This window comes from Populus euphratica, unplaced genomic scaffold (assembly GCF_000495115.2).
Source record: "Populus euphratica unplaced genomic scaffold, PopEup_1.0 scaffold188.1, whole genome shotgun sequence".
Taxonomy (NCBI): Eukaryota; Viridiplantae; Streptophyta; class Magnoliopsida; order Malpighiales; family Salicaceae; genus Populus; species Populus euphratica.
Genome location: NW_011499966.1, coordinates 179,760 through 201,990, shown reverse-complemented (window position 1 = coordinate 201,990; position 22,231 = coordinate 179,760). Strand labels below are relative to the sequence as shown.

General features: G+C 34.0%; 3 protein-coding genes across 14 annotated transcripts; 2 read left to right on the top strand and 1 right to left on the bottom strand.

Annotated features, from left to right (window-relative positions):
• The first annotated feature begins 6,296 nt into the window (after nt 1–6,296).
• LOC105138953 (uncharacterized) lies at nt 6,297–10,459 on the top strand. Of its 3 annotated transcripts, none has more exons than XM_011045215.1 (12): nt 6,297–6,654; nt 6,736–6,819; nt 7,420–7,494; nt 7,591–7,633; nt 7,714–7,771; nt 7,871–8,038; nt 8,196–8,258; nt 8,354–8,448; nt 8,556–8,637; nt 8,741–8,851; nt 8,953–9,101; nt 10,184–10,459. In XM_011045215.1, the coding sequence occupies exons 1-11, from the start codon at nt 6,546–6,548 to the stop codon at nt 9,091–9,093; spliced, it is 1,029 nt and encodes a 342-aa protein (XP_011043517.1). In that variant the 5' UTR covers nt 6,297–6,545; the 3' UTR covers nt 9,094–9,101; nt 10,184–10,459. The 3 variants fall into 3 exon arrangements, with proteins under 3 accessions (XP_011043517.1, XP_011043518.1, XP_011043516.1); XM_011045216.1 differs by lacking the exon at nt 10,184–10,459 and adding an exon at nt 9,247–9,849 and having other exon boundaries at nt 6,298–6,654; nt 8,953–9,095; XM_011045214.1 differs by lacking the exon at nt 10,184–10,459 and having other exon boundaries at nt 6,298–6,654; nt 8,953–9,808.
• A 26-nt stretch (nt 10,460–10,485) lies between these two features.
• LOC105138951 (filament-like plant protein 7) lies at nt 10,486–16,792 on the bottom strand. Of its 10 annotated transcripts, none has more exons than XM_011045211.1 (6): nt 16,740–16,792; nt 15,925–16,070; nt 14,640–14,784; nt 12,162–14,514; nt 11,932–11,977; nt 10,486–11,244 (listed from the first exon to the last, which is right to left on the bottom strand). In XM_011045211.1, the coding sequence occupies exons 2-6, from the start codon at nt 16,030–16,032 to the stop codon at nt 10,738–10,740; spliced, it is 3,159 nt and encodes a 1,052-aa protein (XP_011043513.1). In that variant the 5' UTR covers nt 16,033–16,070; nt 16,740–16,792; the 3' UTR covers nt 10,486–10,737. The 10 variants fall into 10 exon arrangements, with proteins under 10 accessions (XP_011043513.1, XP_011043507.1, XP_011043509.1 ...); XM_011045205.1 differs by lacking the exon at nt 16,740–16,792 and adding an exon at nt 16,389–16,717; XM_011045207.1 differs by lacking the exon at nt 16,740–16,792 and adding an exon at nt 16,389–16,717 and having other exon boundaries at nt 15,925–16,053.
• A 1,713-nt stretch (nt 16,793–18,505) lies between these two features.
• Nucleotides 18,506–20,095, top strand: LOC105138983 (uncharacterized). Its single transcript, XM_011045257.1, has 2 exons — nt 18,506–19,164; nt 19,312–20,095. The coding sequence occupies exons 1-2, from the start codon at nt 18,506–18,508 to the stop codon at nt 20,093–20,095; spliced, it is 1,443 nt and encodes a 480-aa protein (XP_011043559.1).
• Nucleotides 20,096–22,231: the final 2,136 nt, after the last annotated feature.

Sequence of the window (22,231 nt, the reverse complement as noted above, 5' to 3'; positions counted from 1 at the left end):
ATTTCTTGGTTTTTTTATCCTTTTACATAATTGAAGTGTTTTTTTCAATTTCATCATTTAACATCTGATATATTTAAAATTAAACTTCATGTTTTTTCTAAGATAAGGTGATTTTGGTTTAATAACTTGAATCACTAGGTTTGAAAAGTTAGCATATGTTAACATTACTTTTTTTACACTGTTTTTTTTTTTCAATTTTAGCTTTCAATATTGTTCATTTTAAAAAACAAGTTTGATGATTTTCTTTGGTTTCCTTTCAATTAGATTATCCTAATCTTATGACTTGGGTAATAAGTCTAGTTGATTAACCCGACTATTTTTTTGGGTTGTCTTTGTTATATATATATTTTTTATTTTCATCCTTTAAAATTGAGTTCTTTTTAAAATTAAGCTTTGTTATTTTTTATATTTTATCTTCTATTAAGCTATCCCATTTGTATGATCTAGCTTACGAGATTTAGAAGCCTTACCTGGGTTTATAACAATTTTATTTTCTATGTTTATTTTTGTTCAATTTTTATTTTATTTTAGCCTTTTACATTTGAATTGTTCAGGATTGGCCATCATATTTTTTTCAATTTGCTTTCCATGATGTTGGCTTGACCTCACGACCTAAGTTGTGAGTTTGCATACTAACTTGGATTGAATCGAGATGCTTTACTTTGTTATTTTTTATTTTTTTTCTTTAACATTGAATTATCTTAGAATTCAACTTTGTGATTTTTTTCCTTATGACAAGCATTCCTTTTCTTCTAGTTATTGTTATCATCTTTTCTTTTAAGATGCAATTCATTTACTGTCATTGCCTTTTCTATCGTATTATTGAATAAACATGGGTTTTTCTTTCTTTTATAAAACATCTTTAAAATGCCCAAGCATTGATTTTTAAGTTACATAAAAATTAATCCGACCCATCATAGATCTTGAGCCACCTATCTAGTAACCTTAAAAAAAAATAAAGTATCATCACACAAAATGCATTTCCAAAAAATATTTTATCCTAATAGTGATTTATACCCATAATTGATTCAGAAATCATGTTATGTTTATTTGTATGATGTGTGATATAAAAAATTAACATATCACCAAAAATTTCATAAATTCTCAACTAAAATCTATGAAATCAAAATTCAAATCAACAAACCCAAGCTTCATTAGCTTAATATACAAAGTCCATACAAAATAAAGTAAAAATAACCTTAACTAAACAATAAAAAAAAGGGGATAATAAGTTGTTAAGGTGAAACCTGACATATTCCAACCAAAATGATGTTAGAAGTTGTGATCATTTAGTTGTAGATATGTTATAACTAAGCTATGTGAATAGCCTTGTAAGGATGTATATGGATTGATGGGATACAATTAAGCTCAAGAAAAAAACCTACATTGTACAAGGTGATTGACTTGATAAAAAAATCCATAACTTTCATTATAACTATTGAATAATGCTTAAAATTTTAGTTCTGTGTTAATTGTGATTGTTGTTTTTCTTGTATTGTTTTGATCCATGTCATACAATGATTAGAAGAAATGTTCAAACTCTTTAATTTCATCACCGATCGAAACTCTCATACCAAAAAGTGCAAATCCAAACAAAATTCAACTTGACCCATGATCATTTTCTTTAGAAATGAGATCTTAACTACAACAAAACAAGCAAATCAATAAATTAATCATCAGTAATCACTGTAATTAGCCTTAATTACACTATTGACAACATCACTAAAACATAATTAAAACTTTAGTAAATAGTTTTTTTTTTTGGTTTTGGCTAAGTTTAGTGTGTGTAAAAGGAAAAAAGAGAGAGTAGGAGATGATGACAAATAATGCTATTAATATTTCTTTAATAAAAGGATAAATTAGTATTTTTAGAATTTTAATGATGCAAATATCAACCCCATCAAAAGAGGATGTTTGCTATAATATATGAAAACTGAGGTAGCAAAATGTTACCACAATTTTCTTTTTGTATATTGTAAAGTGATTAATTAGTTATCCATGATTTTCTCCTTAAGAAAAGATCGCATTTGTTAATAACAACAACATATAAAAAAGATAACATGCTATCTTTTTATGTAAAATAAACTAGTATGTGTTCAAGGAAAATTAATACTGTTTAGTATGTGTCCTTTTTCTTTTTTGAATCAACATAATTTTAAGTATTTTTATGGATTAAAAAAAAGATAAATGATGTAGTTTGTTACAAAATGATGGAATTATATTCTTACATGATTCTTTTGAAAAAACTATTTTATTTATCACATGTTTTGCATATGACTAATATGTTTATAAAATCCAGAGCCATTTTTGATATAATAGTAAATCATGTACATAAATGATTTAGTTTATTTAGATGAAAAAATTAACAAAAAAATAAAATAAAAAGTCAATTATTTTATAGGAAAAAAATTGACTATAAAGACATATTAAAAACTTATCTCAACGCATAAAAAAAGGTTAAGTTATTGCTATGAAAACATAAAATATTAAAAACATGTTGCAATATATTATATAAATCATTCAAAAAATATAACAAGTATATATAGATTAAAATAAAAATTATTACCTAAAATCATAAAATTTGAAAACTTTATTGATGTATCTTTTATGTTTGTTAGTTTATCAAGTTATTGTATCACATCCATAATTTCTATAAAAGTCATTATTTAATAAAGTAATTAGTTATTTTAATATGTAAATAAGCATTCATTACCCATATTTGAAAAACATATATATATACACACACACAAGAAAACAACACGTGTTTACATGATAGCAAAAAAAGAAACATATAAATAATAACTTCTCTTTTTTTGCTAAATGTTAATAAATAATCATAAATTTATGAAAATATTTATTTTGTATTTTTTTAATATAATAAAAATATAATTTTATCTTTTATAAAATATACATGAAAAACCTTTTGGATTTTACTGTATATAAGAAAAAAAACTTATTTTTTATTTTTTAAATGATAGATTTTTGTTATTTTTTTGGATTTTTTAAAATTCCAGAGAAAAATCAAGCATTTTTTTATCCGTATCTTGCAATGTAAGTCTACAACTCAATATTAAATGAAATTCTTGATTAAAAAAAACATATTTGTGTATTTTCTGAAATAAGGGATTTTTTTAATTTTTGATTTTTTTTCCAAAATCTCAAAGAAAAATCTAGAATTTTTAATACCAAGTTTACATCTTATAGTATAACTATATAACTCAATATTAGGTAAAATTATTGAAAAACATGTGAAGGATATAAAAATATTTTTCACATGATCCTAATTTTTTTTTTCATATTTATTTGAAAGTTTTAAGGGCCTATTTGGCTAAACCCCAAAATAAAAATAAATTAAAACTAAAAGAAAAGGCTTGTAGTGTATTTAACAAATATATTTTATGGAGCCAAATAAGGCATTATATCTTAAAGAACAATAAGGCTTGCCAAACACGCTCTTATGTCTGGGTTTGAACTTGACCCAACTAAATGGGCTAGGCCTATTAAGCTTGAGGCGCCCAACCTAACTTATTTTATTGGGCCGACAAGCATCCCAACTTATTTTGTTAGGTGACAAACAACCTAACTAATCCTTTTTTTTAAGTGGGTTAAAACCAACCCGGCCATATAAGTGACTGGTCCATTCCAATGATCAAATTGCTGGCCTCTTTGCAGAAAATAAATTATTTCACATTCTATATATTGATAGTAACAATGAATTAAAGGAGAAGAAGGAAGCTTACACGGTCCGAGTTGTCGCTGGTGGCACTACCTAGAGGATGTTGAACGTTGATGGAGCTCACAGTGGTGCATGTGGCATTGATGGGCTGGCTCATAATAGCTGTTGTGCTGGGGCGATGGCAACTATACTAGTTAAAGTTGTTGGAGAAGAAAGAAAAATAGTGATAAAGATTGTTATTTGGTTGGTGTTTTTAGGATTTTGTTTTGCTAGAAAGGGATTGTGGGTTGGTAAGGGTCTTATAAGGATGGTGTATGGCTATAATATCGGGTGAAAAGTTGTACTACAAATAGTTTAATAGCTAATTTAATTATGGCTTTGTAAATAAAAGTTTGTCTTCTCTATTTTTTTTTTAAAAAAAGTTGGTGTAAATGAGGTTTTTCCTCTCCTTTCTTACATGTAATTTATAAGCGATGAAAGAAGCGCATGAAAGGGTGTTGTGGGCATTGATTCTCCAAGGAAAGGGCTATCTATTGGCCACAAACCAATAACCTAGTCTTGCAAAACTAGGTTGTAAGGTTGACTTAGTCAGGGGATTCAAGCCTTTTTTTTATTGATTTTTTTAAGTGATAAATTGACGATTTTCAAACTAAAGGTAGTACATTGTTAAGTCACTAGGGTGCATGTTTTTTTAATTATATGGTGATGGTATGAGAGAGAGAGAGAGAGAGAGAGAGAGAGAGAGAGGTGGCATTAAAGCTGCTATTTTCAAGTTTATTGGGAAAGATGATATACAATAGCCTATTAATACGTCTTCTGGCTTTTATTTTGACTTGTTACGGATCAAAATAATATTGTTTTGAACCTAAACACATGGTTTTGGTTAAAATATAGCCAAAACACACTATTTCATTGAAATAAAATTATGTTTTGGTTTTTAGGGTAAAATTATTCTTTTTTTATTCAAGTCCTCAAACCTTCAATTATTAAAGTAACTTCTTAAATGAATTTTGATTTTAAGAATCAATTCAATTTCATCTTTGTCAGGTTTCAAAAGCATCCCTCGATTCTAACGTGTTTTTTTTATCTTAGTTGTTGGTTTTGGATATTTTCAATTTTATCTTCAATTAATCTTAAAATTTTTAATTGTTTTTTAATTTCATCCTTGTTTGCAACCAAATTCGACCTTTGAATTCGTGCTTCTTTTGCAAAAAGGTTATTGGTTTTAAATTTCTTCAATTGACCCTTAATTGATCCCTTAAACTTTAATTTTTTTACAATTTTCTCCATGATTTCACCAAATTGAGCTTAAAAAATAATTAAATTTAGTTCTTTAAAATTTTAATTTTCTCAATTAAGCTCAAATTAAACTTTCAAACTTATTTTTTTATCAATTAATTTTCTAATAAAACTAATTTGACCTATTAAAAGTGCACTTAAGTTCTTGCACTTAATTAAATATTTTAATTTGATCCAAATTAATTTTTAAACTTAATTAAACTTTTAACTGAGTTCATGATTAAATCAAATTGATATATTAAAAGTCTAATCAAGCCCCAAACTTAATTTTTATACAAATTTATCCAATAGTCATTTGATTTGACATTAAATCTACATTATCTTTCGATGTAGAATATAATAAAATATAATTAGGCTTTTAATTCTATATAAAATCCCACTGTAGTTCCTTCTTTATGCATAGTCCTTTGTAGTCTACTCTTACCAAGTTGTTAATTTTTTTTTTATTTTCATCTTTTTATTTTTTGTTGCTTTTTATTTATTAATTTTTTCTCTTTGATTTTTTTATCTATTTTCTTTTTAAAGAAGATAATATTGCTAAAATTGGATCATTGTATGTGAATTGTCGTGACTGAAATATTTAATGAAGGAACTAGGTTATCTATCTCATGGTGCTATAAGGTTATATTGTGATAATCAATTAATAATTAAAATTGTTGAGAAGCCGATATAACATTATTGAACTAAATATGTGAAAATCGATTGAAACTTTATTTGTGAAAAGTTTAAAAATAATTTTATTGCAATTCTATATATCAAGGCTACAAAACAATTTAAGGATATCTCGATAAAAGTAATCCCTAGTAAAATCTTCGACAACTCACTTACGAAGTTTAGCATTGAACATATCTCAGCATGAAACTTGAGAGGGAGTGTTGAGACGAACACTGATAGTCTTTTGTTGGTGGAAGTATACACAGTGTTAGTCAATAATTATAAGAGTCAGCCATCGCATGCAGGAAGCATGCACAATGTTAGAACAGTTGATAATTATAGTAATAAATTAAATGTCAAAAAATAAAATCATAAGAAAATCAATTACAAATTTTTTTTAAAGAAAAAGCAATTCATTAAAGGACAAATAAAAATTTAATTTGACCTATGTTTCATTTTTTTTTTAAACTGAAGCACATAAACTACTTTAATATATTGTTTTACACAATAAAATTTATAAATATAAATAAAAAAAATTATTCAAATATTTAATAATCATCTATTCTGTTGTTGCCCTTGGAGACCAATGACTATTAGATATTGTCATACAGTGGAGATCTCTCAGGGTATAGAGTTTTACTTAATAAACTAATATAAAAAACAACAACAATACCCTCATCCCAGAGCTGTGAAACTCTACTGTGCAAGTTCAAGTTCATAGTCGAATATCTCTTGATCCCAAATTCAACGCAAGGCAACCATTGTCTTCCTTAGCTGCCACTAAACAACAGGTCTGGGCCTCAAATATCTGGGCTTTAGCCCCAAACAATCTTCCGGACCCGACTTCTCGTCATTTGTGTCCAAGGGCAACAGCAGTGGCAGGGAGCAAACACCGCCGTAGTTCACGATTAGAGGCATGAAAGTCGGCGGAGGAGTGTTTTATGGAGCTCCACGCGCCACCTCATTCCTTCTCAGCCTCCGCAGACACACTACGCTACGAACTTTTTCTTGTTCTTCATTTCCTGGTAGATACCATTATTTATACAATTTTGTCGTTGCCTTTATTTCTTTGTTTTTAACAATGTAATGTTGATGAAAATTTACAGACCATATCGGTTTTATCAAAGAAGTGGCTGCAACTCAGCCTCCTAAGCATTTGTCTCATTTGTTGAGGATGTTAAAGACAAAAGGTAGATATTGTCAAGAACAAAACTTACTCACTATTCAACTCTTGAAGAACAGAACTTTAACATTCTTTGATTTTTTTTGAATTAATTGATTTATCATTTTTTTTATCAGGTTATTTGCTTTATTTGGCTTGTAACTCTTGGTTTGTTTTTGGGTTTTTCTTTTTGAGTCTTGCTAAGGATTGGCTAGGATAATGAGTGCTACTTGTTTTGTGTTTTCTTTGGTGCTTATTAACTTATGTGACAAGAGGTGCATTTCTAGTCTATAAAGTTTATATTTGCAGTAAATGTTTCTTTTTTGAGGTTGCTGAACTTCTGCTGTAAAGTTAAGTGCGCAATATCAGATGCCATTTGGAGATTTATCATTGATAGAGCCATCAACTCATATTTTCAAATAAATTGTATATATTGTGATGTGAAAAAAAAGACCTTCCTTCCCGAAAATATGCTAACAAATACCTCGTGGTGACTAACAAAGCTGGTTGACGAGGCTACAATGATGTATTTTGTTTGTGTAATAATAGCATCCTTGTTTTTGTTCAGTTTCCTTGTCATCTAAACAACCTACCCTTAAATCGTGTTGCATTAAATCCTTGGTAACAGGTGAATCTATTGTTTCTCCTAGAGCCAAGAAAGGGTTGTTCCCTCTAGCCATTCCACTGGCTAGAAACAGTTCAGGTATCGATGAATGCAAGTTGTGGGGACTTACTATTTTTAAGATTTGAGAAGCAACTAATTTTTAGCATGATACATGTGATTTATTTGTGTGAATAGATGCTGTGATTGCGCTACTCAGATGGCCAACAGCACCACCTGGGTAAGAGTCTCAAATTGTTCATGGTCTTTGTTTGTTGTTGGTTTTCTTTCCCTGCAGTTATTGTTGTCTGATGTCTCCAGGATGGAAATGCCAGTGGTTGAGGTTCGTAAACATGGAGTTTGGCTTTTGGCAAAGACTGTAAGTTGAGTATGCATGCTGTTGCTCATGGATATAACCAGTAGTCAGAACTTCCATGTGTACAGACATTTCACTAACATAATTTTTGTCATGGTACAGGTAGATCAATATATTGATCGAATCCTGGTTGAGGAAGATGCTGATATTTCTTCAGAAGGCAATGCTGATCTATTTCATGCTGCAGCTGATGCTGGAGATAATCTTTATAAAAAGGGTGACTATGCTAAGTCTCAGATTTTAGACCTAGATGTATATCTCTTAAAAAAGGTACAAATTGTACTGTAATTAGCCATAAAAACTTTTTTCTTTCTTTGATTCGATCAAGCTAATCAAATTTGAATTCCTAGTGGTGGACACTTTTGAATCCTCAAATTGATCTTCATACTCTTAATTGAATTTTAATTGTTAAAAGGTTTATTTTCAGGTAGGTTTGCTTCCTGATGTCTTAGAGCGCAAAGTGATGCTCCATTTGCAGAAAGGAGATCATGTAAGACTAGCCTGACTTTTGTTACTATTTGCAAGCAACATGGATTTGCTTGCGAGTCTGGGTGGCTAACTGTTTGCATATGCATGGTTGTAAAGGTTTCAGCTTTAGTGACTGTGGAGTTCTATACAAAGAAAAAGCATTTTCCAGGATTTGCAAGGCCTTTTGCATTCAACGCAGAGGTTATGCTGAAGTTCGTATTATTTTCTTCTATTGCTATCTCCAAAAAAAAAAAAAATGTTCTGAATTTTCATTTATTTCCTTTTTCATATCGTAAGAAGCCTCTTATACTTTCTACAGGATTGGACGTAAGTTAGAAGCTAAAGATGCTGCAAGGGGAGCTTTAAAATCACCATGGTGGACTCTGGGTTGCAGATACCAGGCATGGGCTGCTCAGATAATTTCTCTTTACCATTTTATTGTCCTGTGTTGTGTTTTCTCTTCCTTTCTTGAATTTATATTGTTGAGGTTGGAGTCCTATCCAGGATGTTGCTCAGATAGCACAATGGGAGGATGAGCAAATTGAGCATGTTAAAGAAAAAATGACTGAAGAAGGAAGGCAAGAAGACCTTAACAAGGGAAAAGAACCATCGCAGGTTTCCTTCTGTTTGGTAATGTATCTGTAAATGCTGGACTTCACTATGAAGCAAATTCATAGCGAGTGTGTTTGTTGGATCTTTGTCTTTCAAACTTGCAGATTGCATTGGATGAAGCTGCATTTTTGTTGGACTTAGCTTCTGTTGAAGGGACTTGGGATGGAGCTGTGGAACAGATAGCTGAGTGCTATAAACAGGCTGGACTTCACGATGTTGCCAGATTTATCCAATATAGAGATTGAGTGTCTAGGTTGGTATATATAATCAATCCAATATGTTTATGCTGAGTCAATTTGGATTTTGAAATCCCATTTTCAGTTTTAAATACACAGCAAATTAAATTTTGAAACAATTTAAAACTTCATATATACTGTTTGCTATACTGATGTATAAAATGTGGTGACTCTTTCAAGCTTGAGCATACAAGTGACCTCCAAATTCAAGCTTGCATCAGGATTTAGGTTACTATCCAATTAGGGATAACTACAAATCAATCCCAAATTTGTTATTGGCCCCACAAACCAGTCCTTAACCCATCTGTTTTGTCTAGACATCATTCAACTTTTCATAAACCTAACACGTGAGTCCCCAATGTTAAAACAACCACCACCTTCTTTTAAAAAACTCACACTCTTCCCCACACCACGGTCTCCCTCTCTATAACATCACCAGTATAATCCCTCACTCAAATATGGGGATTCAAATTCTCAAATTTGAAACCCTAACAAAAAATAAAAATAAAAATATGAAACAATAGTAGTCTCAGCTACTCTATTACAACCTCTGCATTTTTTTCAAAACGAGAATCTCTGAAACCTTTTTTTACCCGTATGAGAGGCTGCTACAATTTCTGGCAACTCATTTCCAGTGCCTTTATCCAGAGATTTCTTGTGGCTTCAAGGAATCAAATACAGGTAAGCCTATTGTTATTTTTAATCAATTTTGTTGGGTGATGAATTTTGGTTTAGGTTTAAATTAGAGCTATTTGGGTGATTAGAGCAAAATTTATTTTCTTTGTTTGAATAGGAGGTTTAGGATTATGATTATTGTGGCTTGATGATCTGATTGCTACTGTTGTGTTGTTGTGGCTGATGTTTTTTATTTTGCTGTCTTGTACTAGTTTTACAAGGTTTTTCTGAATTTTGATGTCTAGTGTTTTTCTCAGTTCGGTGTGTGTATCATTTGAGTCGTGTTTGCCCAAATTCTTTTTTTTTTTGTGGTGGGATTTGCTGTTGCCAATTTCTGAATCTTTCATGTCCAGTTTAATAAGCCTGTAATAATGTCTTTAAACTACTTGATCAATCTCTGCCTCTTGTGCTATTTTCTCATCAGATCTCTCTCGGTTTGGATGGTGGTGCTCTTGCTATCTTCTACTTGCCTTGTGTTTTTTCTGGTTTCATGTGCACCTGCTTCTGTTTTTGAGATGCTGGTGTTCTTATTATCTGGCTTTTGCAGACTGCCTGTCTGGTAATTCTTGTATTTTGTTTTGCATCTGTTTCTTCTTTTCCGTATTGTGAGAGTTGTATTGCTAAGCCATTTTTCTTACTGGCTGCATTTTATATACAAATTTAATTTATTAATGAGAAAAAGCTTAGGATTATTGTGTTTTGGAAAGACAGACTTGATTAATTTAGGCATTGTCCTAAGCAATGATCCCCACATAAATTAGAAGGCATTGTCGCGAAGTGCAAAACCTCGTCTGGGGACAGCCAGTTAAATGTACAGAAGGAATACACACGAAGATGCAAAAAAGATCTCTCAAAATAACAGGAGGCAGAGACCTTAATGTATTCGATCCCTAGTATGCAGAAAACTTGAGAGCTACCACCGTGGAGAACCCGTGCAACCAATTTTTATTCTATACGGACCGGGGACTGTGCAGCCAGTTAGGGGGCAAATGGAAAGGATGGTATCTTGATGCTTGATTTCTTCTTTCTCCATAGCAGCTTTCTCCACAAATTTGCACCTCCACTTTTCTTGCTAGGCACAATGGCCAAATAATTAATTGCAGCGTCGTCATCCTGGTGTTTGATTTCATTTAAATCGGGGATCTTTTCAAGAGGTTCGATCACCTTAGTGGAAATGACGGTGGGACTGGAATTGCTGTCACTTTCTTTGCGATTGATTGATTGAGTGTCCCTCACTTCAGCACTGTCCTCATTTAGCATCTGATCTAGCAAAGAGGACCTCTGGTTCTTGTTCTTGGGTGAAGGCAAGGCTTTGCTTGTGGACGTGGTGACTGCTGTGGTATTTGTGTCGGTGGATGTAGAAATGGCCTTGTCAAACAGGGCTGCTTCGCTTGGTGAAGCCATTGCCTTTAACTGCTTCCCCAGGTTTAGAATTGTCTCTTGGCACTCAGCTAACTTTTCTGAAGCAGCCGTTATCTCCAAACCCTGCAAGATTCAGGAAGTTCTTGGTTCAACAATGAGATACATTCACAAGTAATTTAGGCAATTTAAAGGTGACAAACATGAAAACTCTGATGATACAAGAAAGAATAGAGGACAACACGTAATTGGAATCAATGATTGTTCTGGCTTTTGAAAGCATAAAATGCACTGCATAATCATTGGAAAATCATGTTATTTTTACTGATAATAAAGGATCAGGGGTTGTGGAAAAAAGGGTTTTAAGAAGGGTATCTTGAGTAGTTTTGCGTGAAGTATCGGCTGGCAGATGTCAAACAATGGAAGCCAAGACGCTAGACAGTGACCCTTCAATGTAAATCCCGACAACTTTACAGCTCTTAATCTCCATGGTTAAACACGAAACTTCATCCAAGCCCAAGCCCAAGAGAATGAGCTGAAGATAATTTTCAGATGAAGTCTCATTTTTTCCCGGAGAAGAAAATGTTAAAGAGGAATCAACTGATCCCATATGCAAATGGGCTTTACTCGAACTAGGTAGAGAGTATATATTTTGTTTAAAGAGTTCAAGTGTAATTGTTAAGGAAATGCCATTCTTTATACCAACTAGCAGTTCTCCTATCCTCTATATGATTATATAAATCACAAAAAGAAGTTAATATAAAGGCAAATGAAAATAATTTGTATGTTCAAGGTGGCATGATACGAACTTACAGTCCGGAGCTGGCTCTCTTCCTGATAGAGATCCTTTTTCTTCATACTGAAAATAGCACATCAGATAGATGAGATATCTCAAGTTAGACAACATTTTGGGTCATGAAGAGTATGGAATCCTGAAATGCATGCGATATTCTATCTTTCATGTATTATGTCGATTTTATCTGATGTTGTGGGGTTACTTCATCTTCAAAAGAGGGAAATCATATAAAAATTAAATCCATTACCTTTCAAGTTGGAGCTGCAGTTCAAGACATGTAGCTTCCAATTCTTCACAGCAACTCCTTTTGTTCTCCAGTTCCATTTCCATGGAAGATAACTTCTGGTGAGCCTCATTCAATTCAGCTCTGGCCACTGTAAGCTGTGTGTCAACATCTTCTTTCTTCAGCTTATGATTTTCATTTTGGCTCTCAAACCTTGCCTTCAAACCTCTCAAAGTTTCTAAATCTGTTTGCAGGCCTCCAATGATTTTCTCAGATTCCTTTAGTTGATTCATCAAGGACTCACTGTTATTAGTAGCTGACTGGAGCCTGGCTTCCAAGTCCCTCTTTTCAGAGTCAATATTAATCAAATCCTCTCTTAACTTTCTATTCTCGTCTGTAATTGTAGATTGATGACATTCATCCTTCTCAAAGTAGCTGTGATGTCCATTTGAAGCAAGGAACTCTGCTTCGCACCCTCTCCGTGATTCATCCCAGTCAAAATGTTTCTTATCTTGAATGGAAAAGCAGTGGTTCATGGTCCAGTCCAAAGCAGAACATAATTCTTGGGAAAACATGTTCAAATCGGATTTTCCATCCAACAGATCATAACACGCATGAGCAAATTGCTGCAATACAGCAATTAGTTCAGAAGTTTTCCACTGCAAAACACGGACTATGTAGCCTGAATGCGTTTCTGTGTTCTCATAAGGCAAAAAACTCCCATCCTTTCTGGTCAAGGTCTCTGAGTTTTCATAATCAGCAAAGGATAAAGTGATCCCTTCAATAAGCTCAATAATCTTGCAGAGTGATTTGCTGAGATCTGGCTGACTGCTCTTATCTGTCGACAAGGCATCAGCTTCAGTAATTCTACCAGGTGAATCAGCCACCAAATATATAGGTTTCCATGAGGTATATCCACCAACATGAAATGAATTTAATCCATCAGAATGTGTTGAGCTTTGCCTTGTATCATCATATTCTGCAGGGCTTGCATGATTTATATTTGCCAGAGCTATTCTAACATCCTCCAGTATTTCATCAGGCTTTCTTAGCGTGACACGATTTTGCTCCAACACGACTTTCAGAATATCATGTAGCCAACCAGAAGCTTTATCTCTGGAATTGATTACCTGGTTTGATACAGTAGATCCAGACTCTGATACTGGAATGATCTCCCGACCTATTTCGTTAACATTCTCAGAAGAAACACAAGGACCTTCGAACTGTTCATCTACTGAGACTACAAGTTTTTCCATTTCAGCAAAGTCATCCATCATGGATATGTCTGAAGCTCCTTTAGTTCTGTTTGTTGGCGACCCCCTTTGCTTTCCCTGTTTGAAGTGCTCCAATTCTGAAATCAAAGCAGAAGCCCAAGATTCAGCAGAGCTAACCTTATTATCACTGCCTATCTCAGACGTTGAGGCCAGAGACAGCTCATGTGGCATAACCACGCTCCTTGTTCTGTCTAAGGTTGTCTGTCCTTTTAACAATTCATCAAGATGCGACTCAACCTGTGATAATTTGGAAGCTGTGCGAGCATACATGGCTCTTGAAAACTGGAGTTCATTTGCTTTTTTATTAAAGGCTTCCTTGAGAGTCTTGTTTTCTTCTTCCACTACACATAGCTGCTCAGTCAGAAAGTTGATCCTTTTTCTGGGAGAATCAGCAGAGTTTTCAACACCTGAGTCACCCACTAAACCCATAGGACGACCATTTAACCTTCTCCTGCTCATTTCAACTGAATCTCTTTCAAGGATTTCTACTTCACTTCTCATTTTAGCCAAGGCAGCAGGGCCGGGCAACCGCTTGCGGACCAGCACACGAAGCCTCTGACATTCTTCTTCCAACTTCGCAATTCTTTTCACACTCTCTAAGTGTTGCTTGTGTGATACATCTGCTGTTCTGCGGTTAAATTCTGTCTCCTTATTTCGGATCTCAAGCTCCTTTTCTAGCACTCGGACTTCGTATTTGAGAGAAGCACTATCTTTTTCCGTGGACTCTAACCTACTCATCAGGGCATTAAAATCTGCCTCCACCTGTGCCTTTTGCTTACTTAAATCTTCGATCAACTTTTCCTTTGCTAAGAGAGCCTTGCTTAGATGAGTATTCTCAAGACCAATTTTGGCAAGTGTTTTACTGGTCTCTGCCAGCTCCTCTTCCAAAATCATCTGGGACTTTTCAAATTCATTGGATGTCTTCATGACAGCATCATGAATCCTTTGCTCCTGATCTTCTCGAACAAAACGTAGCTGCTGCATACACTCCTTGAGGGCAGCTTCCAGATGAGTCGATCTTTGTTCCCCAGCTGCTCTTTGCTGCAAGGCTTTATCTAATTCTTGCTTTAGAGACACTGCTTTTGCTTCTGCCTCCGCCTGGTCTATTAAAAATCAATAATCATAGTGTACATAAGCTTACAGAAGACATTTGACAATGTGAATTGATAGATTGGAAAAAGAACCCTACCACTTAAATACTGAAACGGAACAATATTTAGTAATTTACCTGTCATGGCTTCCTTTGCAAGCTTGGCTTGTTTCTTTGCAAGATCATCTTTGGCATTACACTCAGACAGGGCTGATGCAAGCTTGCCACTCAAAATTTTCAGGTGATTCTCCAATTCAGCCTTATCAGCCAATAGTGTCTGTATCTGGAACATCCAAGTTTTTTAGTAATCATCCAACATAAAAATCAATTCTAAATGTATACGCGAATTTATTAGTAAAACTTCCAGCAATCAAGGACGTGCCGAACTGATTTGACTCTCTCTTCTTTGACCAGTTTTAGTGTTTCCTTGCACACATTTTTACACACTAAACCTAGAGACAACTAACTTGATTGCTCTCAATAGATGGCTAAACTAAGGCATAATCATAACACAAAAGGTTGTTAGTTCTAGCATAACTTAAAAGAGTCCCAGTGGAGGAGAAAATCTCTTCGTTGACAGGCTTTATAGGTTGAAGCAAATCATGGTTTTTAGTATTGCCGAATTGAGATCTGAAACTAGTAAGAAGGTAACTCTCTCCTCAAAGAAAGTGAGGAACTCTCCCCTCTACGGTTCTTCATCTATCCCACCCCTATCTGAAAAGGAAATCGGTGAACTAATAAAAATAGCGATTTGCCGTTGACCATCACCTGGAAGACAATGCTTCAAGCTTCAGAGACAGTAAATAATTGAGTTTTGGTTCCGAAAGTACATTTTAACACATTGTTTCAACTTTTTTTTTTTAGCCATTTGGTAAATTAGGGAAATGCCAAGTTTTTTCTAAGCTAGAAAAATGATGGATTTCGAACTCAGGTTTCCACTACCATTCAAGGAGAAGTCTGACCACCTAGGCAGGGTGGCATCTTCATTGTCTTAACCGACTTTCGTAACAGGCTTTGGTATAACAATCTGGATTTGTTGTGGTTCAAGCATCAAAACTAGCTTATTTCATGTTGAACTTCAATATAACATTGCAAGTTGTACTTATCAGAGTCATTGCAGTTATCAACCAAGAATAAATACAGTGAACAGTAAAGGCTGACCCCTCTTAATCAGATAAATCAGTGTATGACATGCAAAGCCAATTAGAATCTTTTACAAGAAAGAAGCTGACGTTCTTAGTGTCCATTGAGGATCAATTATGGAGCTTTCCCAAGAATAATTGAGTGATCTTGTGTTCCGATTTCTGATCACAAAGAACATATATTGTGGGATTGGAGAACCATTAATTGCATTAACTGATGATTCTAAGTACAGATTACATTAATATACAAAATTGAAGCTCCCAGAATTGCTGAAATTTACCTCTTCTTCGTTTGATGAAAGGTCAACTTTATGATCAGTTGCAACAACAATCTTGTCTGCAGATTTCTTCCTCCACAGCCATGTTTTATGGTCCATGACTTCACTCATAACTGCTAATACTCCAAATCACTTGAAATCAGAATGAACTGCAGCAGAAAAACAAGAGAAAGAACCATCAAACACTCTTTAACCTTTATATAAGAAACTAGAACATGTAAAAAAATAAAAAATTATCTTACCATTACAACATTTAAAATGCATGGATCATTAAAACCATGAAATGACATATTGATCAGATTTTCTTGAACAAAAATGGAATTCAAAACACGAAAGGAAACAAGTACTGAATAAAGAGAAGAGAATGCAAGACAAAAACACAATTGATATTATGATCCTACCGACAAATATAAAGAAAAGAAAACCCTCTAAGAAGAAGAGAAAGGTATACAAAACCCCACACATACACACAGCTAAGAAAGAGAGAGGGAGAGAGTAGCTATGGCAGCACTGCCTGTCACTGTGAATTGTGTAAAAGTAAAGTGAAGGAAAAGCAACGTATGTGCTATAGAGAGAAGTTTGTGTTACATGTATGCGTTCCGTGGATCATATGTTTATTACCCCCGGGTGCTGGACCACCTTTCGTATTGTATTATTATTCAGTGGAAATGTAATGGCATGCCTTTATAGTTTCAATTTATCGATTTTATGAGATATCTCTCAGCAACCTTCTTCCGCTTGAACTGTTACATAGAAGAACAACAGGCTATGCTGAAAGGATTGCTTCATTTGTAAAGTACCATAAATTTGACTCTTACATTAGTGTCGTTGAAAGGACAGAGGCTGGTTATTACTTCGATGAAACGGACCGGAAGAGCGCGGGTCTCTGTCGTTGATGTTATGCTATTTTTTGTCATTTGCTTTTTGGCTCTGCAACTCCTGCAAGTGGCAGCCTGGTCAATTTTTAAGGTAGGTAATACATGGTCTATTTGTAAGGTAGGTAATACAAGAATACGTAATATCTCATGTCTGTATCGAGGATTAAGAAACAAGCAATTAGTTGATTAAGATTAAATTAAAAAATATACTAAAAATCTCGCATTTTCACTGTAGTTAGTGATTAACTGTAACTGTAATGTCTTTTGTGAATAAATTAATGATAATTTTTTTCTAAAAATTTGTCAAAAAAAATAAAATAAGGGAAGTGTAAAATAGAAAGAAACCTACAACCACCCTCAAAGTTGCATGAAAAAGTTTTGATTAGTTCACCTACTTCCCTTCTTCCACTAAAGTCCTTTTAGTTTTTATCATTTTAATTTAATTTTTTTTAATATTTTAATTTATTAGTTTAAAAAAGAAGAGAAAAGTCACCTAAAATTAACAAAAAAAAATAAGAAAGAGTTTTTATTTGGTCATATTTAGATAATAAAAAGGATTTTATTGGACAAGAGAGTCTCATTAAGGAGTTTTTAGACTTTTATCTTGTTAGAAAAGGTGGATAAGAGTTGAGAGATATTTTTTTTTCATGGTTTATTTTTGTGTTTTTTGAGCTTTTTAGAGTTTTTTTTTTAATTGATAGAATGTTTTTTGAGATTCTAAATGTGTATATTAGGTATTTTTAGATGGTAATGAGTTGGAAATATATTTTCAAATAAAAAACTCTTAATTTCTAGCCATTTTTATAGTGATCAGATTCTAAATAAGCAAATAACATGTCATATGTTTTTTTTAATAAAACAAATGGATGAATAAATTTGAAAAAAAAAAGGCAAGGCACACTGAGCTATTTAGACTCACATGTCTTACCTTTCCTTTTTTTTTTTTTTTTGGAATTCTTCCAACTAATTTAGATGTAATTTCTTAAAAATATAATAGGTATTATTTTATTAAATTCTTACAATTTAATTGATTAAAAATATATTAGGTATTATTTTATTAAATTCTTACAATAATTTATAATTTATTTAGGTATTATTTTATTTAATACCATTAAGTTTTCACCATGTTTTCAAATAAGATTATAGATTTTTTTTTTAATATTAGGAAGCAACATTTTTGTATCACCCATCATAGTTGATTTCTTAAAAACATTTTATTTGGTTGCTTAACTATGAGTGTCAATTTCTATTATCATATAATTAAATAAAAATATATTTTTTAAAAGATATTAAACCCAGCCAAATCTATGACTTGGGTTACAATTTAGCAGGTAAACCTAGGTTGACTCATATCAAACCAACATGACATTATCTCAATATGAAAGGAAAAAAAAATGACTTCTTGAATTTCTTTTAGTCAAATTAAGTTTTGACAGATTGTTCAGCTCATCTTTAGACTATCATGTTAATAGGGATGCATGGGTTAACCCCTTCAATTTGATTTGAAACCCTGGCCACATAAGGAGCTAGGTCGGGTATCTCTAGATTGACTCATTTAATCAGGTTTAATGACATTACCAAAGAGGGGGTGATGAGACCATTTAGCTGAAAATGCTGTTGAAGATTACGAACTTTTGGATTTTGATTTCCCCGATTAAGATATATTGTCAATAGAAAAAGAAAAAGAGAAGACAGATTGGTGAACCATGTTTTTTGATGGGGTAGTGAATGTATATGGTAACGGGGCCGGTGAGGTAATAATCTCTCCTAATAAGAAACAGTATCCTGTTTCGGTTAAACTGCACTTCGAGTGCACCAACAATACAGCTGAGTATGAAGCTTGTATCCTTGGTTTAGAAGCAACATTAGAGCTAAAGATAAAGAAGATAGATGTATATGGGGACTCAATGTTGATTATCTGTCAGGTTAAAGGGGAATGGCAGACCAAGGAAGAAAAGTTAAGGCCCTACCAGGAATACCTATCCACACTAGCAAAGGAATTTGAAGAGATTAGATTCACCCATCTAGGAAGGGAGGGGAACAATTTTGCAGATGCTTTGGCCACGCTAGCTGCTATGACTACCATTGATCTCAAATACAAGGTACAACTTGTACATATTGATATTAGAAATGACCCAGCTCATTGTTGCTTAGTTGAAGGAGAAATAGACGGAAAGCCTTGGTATTACGATATCAAAAATCTTATGCAGAATCATGAATATCCGGTGGGAGCTTCTAAAACAGATAAGAAAACCTTGAGAAGGTTGGCCATAGACTTCTATTTAGATGGAGAGATTTTATACAAAAGATCATTTGATGGAACCCTGCTAAGGTGTTTGAATGAGACAACTGCTAGAAAGGCATTGTGAGAGGTCCATGAAGGGATATGCTCTACTCATGCTAGCGGGTGTATGATAGCAAGGAAGATACAAAGGGTGGGTTATTTTTGGATGACATTAGAGAAAGACTGCATCGACTATGTCAGGAAATGTCACAAGTGTAAATTTTACAGTGATAAGGTCAATACGCCGCCAGCGTCTCTATTTAATCTAATATCTCCCTGGCCATTTGCAATGTGGGGAATTGATGTGATCGGTCCTATTAACCCAAAAGCTAGCAATGGGCATAGATTCATCCTGGTGGCTATTGACTACTTCACAAAATGGGTGGAATCTAATTCGTATGCCCACGTAACACAGAAGGTAGTGAAGAGGTTTGTAGAAAAGGACTTGATTTGTCGATATGGTTCTTCAGAAAAGATAGTGACCGATAATGCACATAATTTCAATGGTAAAATTATAGTGGAGTTGTGTACCAAGTGGAAGATCAAGCATTCAAATTCCTCGCCATACCGGCCAAAAATGAATGGAGCAGTAGAAGCCGCCAACAAGGACATCAAGAAGATTATTCAGAAAATGGTAGTCACGTATAGAGATTGGCATGAGATGTTGCTATTTGCTCTCTATGTATACCGTACTACAATTCGAACCTCGACAGGGATTACCCCATATTCTCTGGTGTACGGTATGGAAGCAGTGATGCCCTTAGAAGTAGAAATTCCATTGTTAAGAGTGTTGATGGATTCCGAACTAGAGGAGGCTGAGTGGGCCAAAGTGACATATGAACAACTGAACTTGATCAGCGAAAAGAGGATAGCTGCAATATGCCATCATCAACTTTACCAGAAATGCATGACCAAGACATACGATAAAAAGGTTAGACCACGGGTGTTTCAAGAAGGGGATCTTGTGTTGAAGAAAATATTGTCGTTACCCGGAGAAGACCGAAGCAAATAGGCACCAAATTACGAGGGTCCTTACATAGTAAAGCAGGCATTCTTAGGAGGAGCACTGAAGTTGGCTAGAATGGATGGAGGAGACCTAGCTAGGCCTGTGAACTCCGACTTTGTAAAAAGATATTATGCTTGATGTAGGCTCCTAAATCAATAAAGTAAAGTTTAGCCATCGACTTCTTTCTTTTTGCATTGATCTCACAAACACTCAATTTTGCATTGGTCCTAAAAGTGCATTTTTTTAGTTATCGCATCACTCACTAAAAGGCTTATCATTGGCTGAATGAATTTCTTCTCTATATAAAAACCCAGACTAGGATCACACTTCTACACTAGGGGCAATAAGAGGTGTTTCATGAAAAGTTTTATGTATTTGAAATGGAACAAAAGCTCATAGATTTGAAAATTAAGCTAAAGCATTTGAAAAGAGCATGACAAAGAAGGCAATGACAAATCATACATCTTTGAAAAGCTACTTGTAAAAAAGGTTAAAGACTTTTTCTCAAAGATATGATAGGCGGCGTGAAAAATGAATCCAGCATACGACTTCAAAAGCAAGCTTATGTCAAGAGGGGGTGATGGGACCTATGTTTCAAAATCAGGTAAGAATGCATACATGTCATCTAATCATAAATCATTGCATGAATGTTCTTTTACACCCAGGAGGAATCCTTAATGTGCTCCAACAAGATTGTTGATGAAGAAAGAATCATTGAGTTGATGATAACAAAGAATCACGATTTTAATTTTGGAACAACAATAAAGTGAGAAGAACCTATTAGGAAATCTTCAAAAAGAAAAAATAAAAAATAAAAAAATAAAAGGTTCAAACCTTGCCATCAGGAAGAACGACATCGATATTAGCTTTGGTTAAAGGGAATTGCCTGATGGGATTCCAGGTTGACAGAGCTGCGAAAATAGATTTTTTGGGTTTTACTTAAAGGAGGTCGTTAGAAGGGATCTCATACTTCAGCTTTGGTTAAAGGGAATCGCCAGATGGGATTTCAGGTTGATTGAGTTACACATATTCATCTTTTTTGGTTAAAAGGAGATTACCAGATGGGATCTTAGGTGGCTTTGGTTTCTAGGTTAATAGAGTTGCAACAATAGATTTTTTAGTTTTGCTTAAAGGAGGTCGCCATAAGGGATCTCATACTTCAGTTTTGGTTAAAGGGAATCGCTAGATGGGATTCCAGGTTGACCGAGTTGCAAAATAGATTTTTGATTTTTGGTTAAAGGAGATCGCCAAAAGGGATCTCAAGTTAACCCACCACAATACCGATATCATCTTTGGTTAAAAGAGATCGCTATGAGGGATCTCATATTTCAGTTTTGGTCTAAGGAGGTCACCAGAAGGGATCTCATTTTCAGCTTGGGTTAAAGGGAATCGCCAGATGGGATTCTAGGTTGACCGAGTTACAAATATAGTTTCTTGGTTTTACTTAAAGGAGGTCGCCAGAAGGGATCTCATATTTCAGTCGTGTTTAAAGGAGGTCGCCAGAAGGGATCTCACACTTCAGCTTTGGTTAAAGGGAATCGCCAGATGGGATTTCAGGTTGACCGAGTTACACATATTCTTCTTTTTTGGTTAAAAGGAAATCGCCAGATCGGATCTCAGGTGACTTTGGTTAAAGGAAATCGCCAGATGGGATTCCAGGTTGACCGAGCTACAAATGTAGTTTTTTGGTTTTGGTTAAAAGAGGTCGCCAGAAGGGATCTCAGGTTAACCCAACCACAACACCAATTTCAGTTTTGATTGAAAAAAGATCGCCGGAACGGATCTAGAATGGAAGTCCAGGTTAATCTAATCAAAGTTAGAAGTCAGAGGATCACCAGAGTGAGATATCAAGATGACTATGTTTTGATCGTAGTTTCAGGTTGAAGGGGAATTGCTGTAAATATAAAGTTTCAGATCGATCAAGCTTCGACAATACCAATTTTGGAAGTTCAATTTTATTTATCTTTATAAAACTTATTACATAAAACCTCTGCTCCATAAGTATTATAAAGAGAGGGTAATTGTTGTAACCTACTTTTAGGTACCTCATAAATAAAATAATAATAATAATAATTAAAAAAAACCAGAAACACTGCCTACACTGTTCCTTCCTCCTCCCCGCATGCCGCTGCCCGAACCCCC

Coding starts and splice junctions, on each gene's coding strand:
- LOC105138953 (XM_011045215.1), top strand. CDS start 6,546: ATGAAAGTCGGCGGAGGAGTGTTTTATGGAGCTCCACGCGCCACCTCA. Junction 7,495..7,590: donor ACTGGCTAGAAACAGTTCAG/GTATCGATGAAT, acceptor TTGTGTGAATAG/ATGCTGTGATTGCGCTACTC. Junction 7,634..7,713: donor TGGCCAACAGCACCACCTGG/GTAAGAGTCTCA, acceptor TGATGTCTCCAG/GATGGAAATGCCAGTGGTTG.
- LOC105138951 (XM_011045203.1), bottom strand. CDS start 16,185: ATGCATTTTAAATGTTGTAATG. Junction 16,044..16,163: donor GCATTTTAAATGTTGTAATG/GTAAGATAATTT, acceptor AGTGATTTGGAG/TATTAGCAGTTATGAGTGAA. Junction 14,515..14,639: donor TGCAAAGGAAGCCATGACAG/GTAAATTACTAA, acceptor GATTTTTAATAG/ACCAGGCGGAGGCAGAAGCA.
- LOC105138983 (XM_011045257.1), top strand. CDS start 18,506: ATGTTTTTTGATGGGGTAGTGAATGTATATGGTAACGGGGCCGGTGAG. Junction 19,165..19,311: donor ACAACTGCTAGAAAGGCATT/GTGAGAGGTCCA, acceptor TAAATTTTACAG/TGATAAGGTCAATACGCCGC.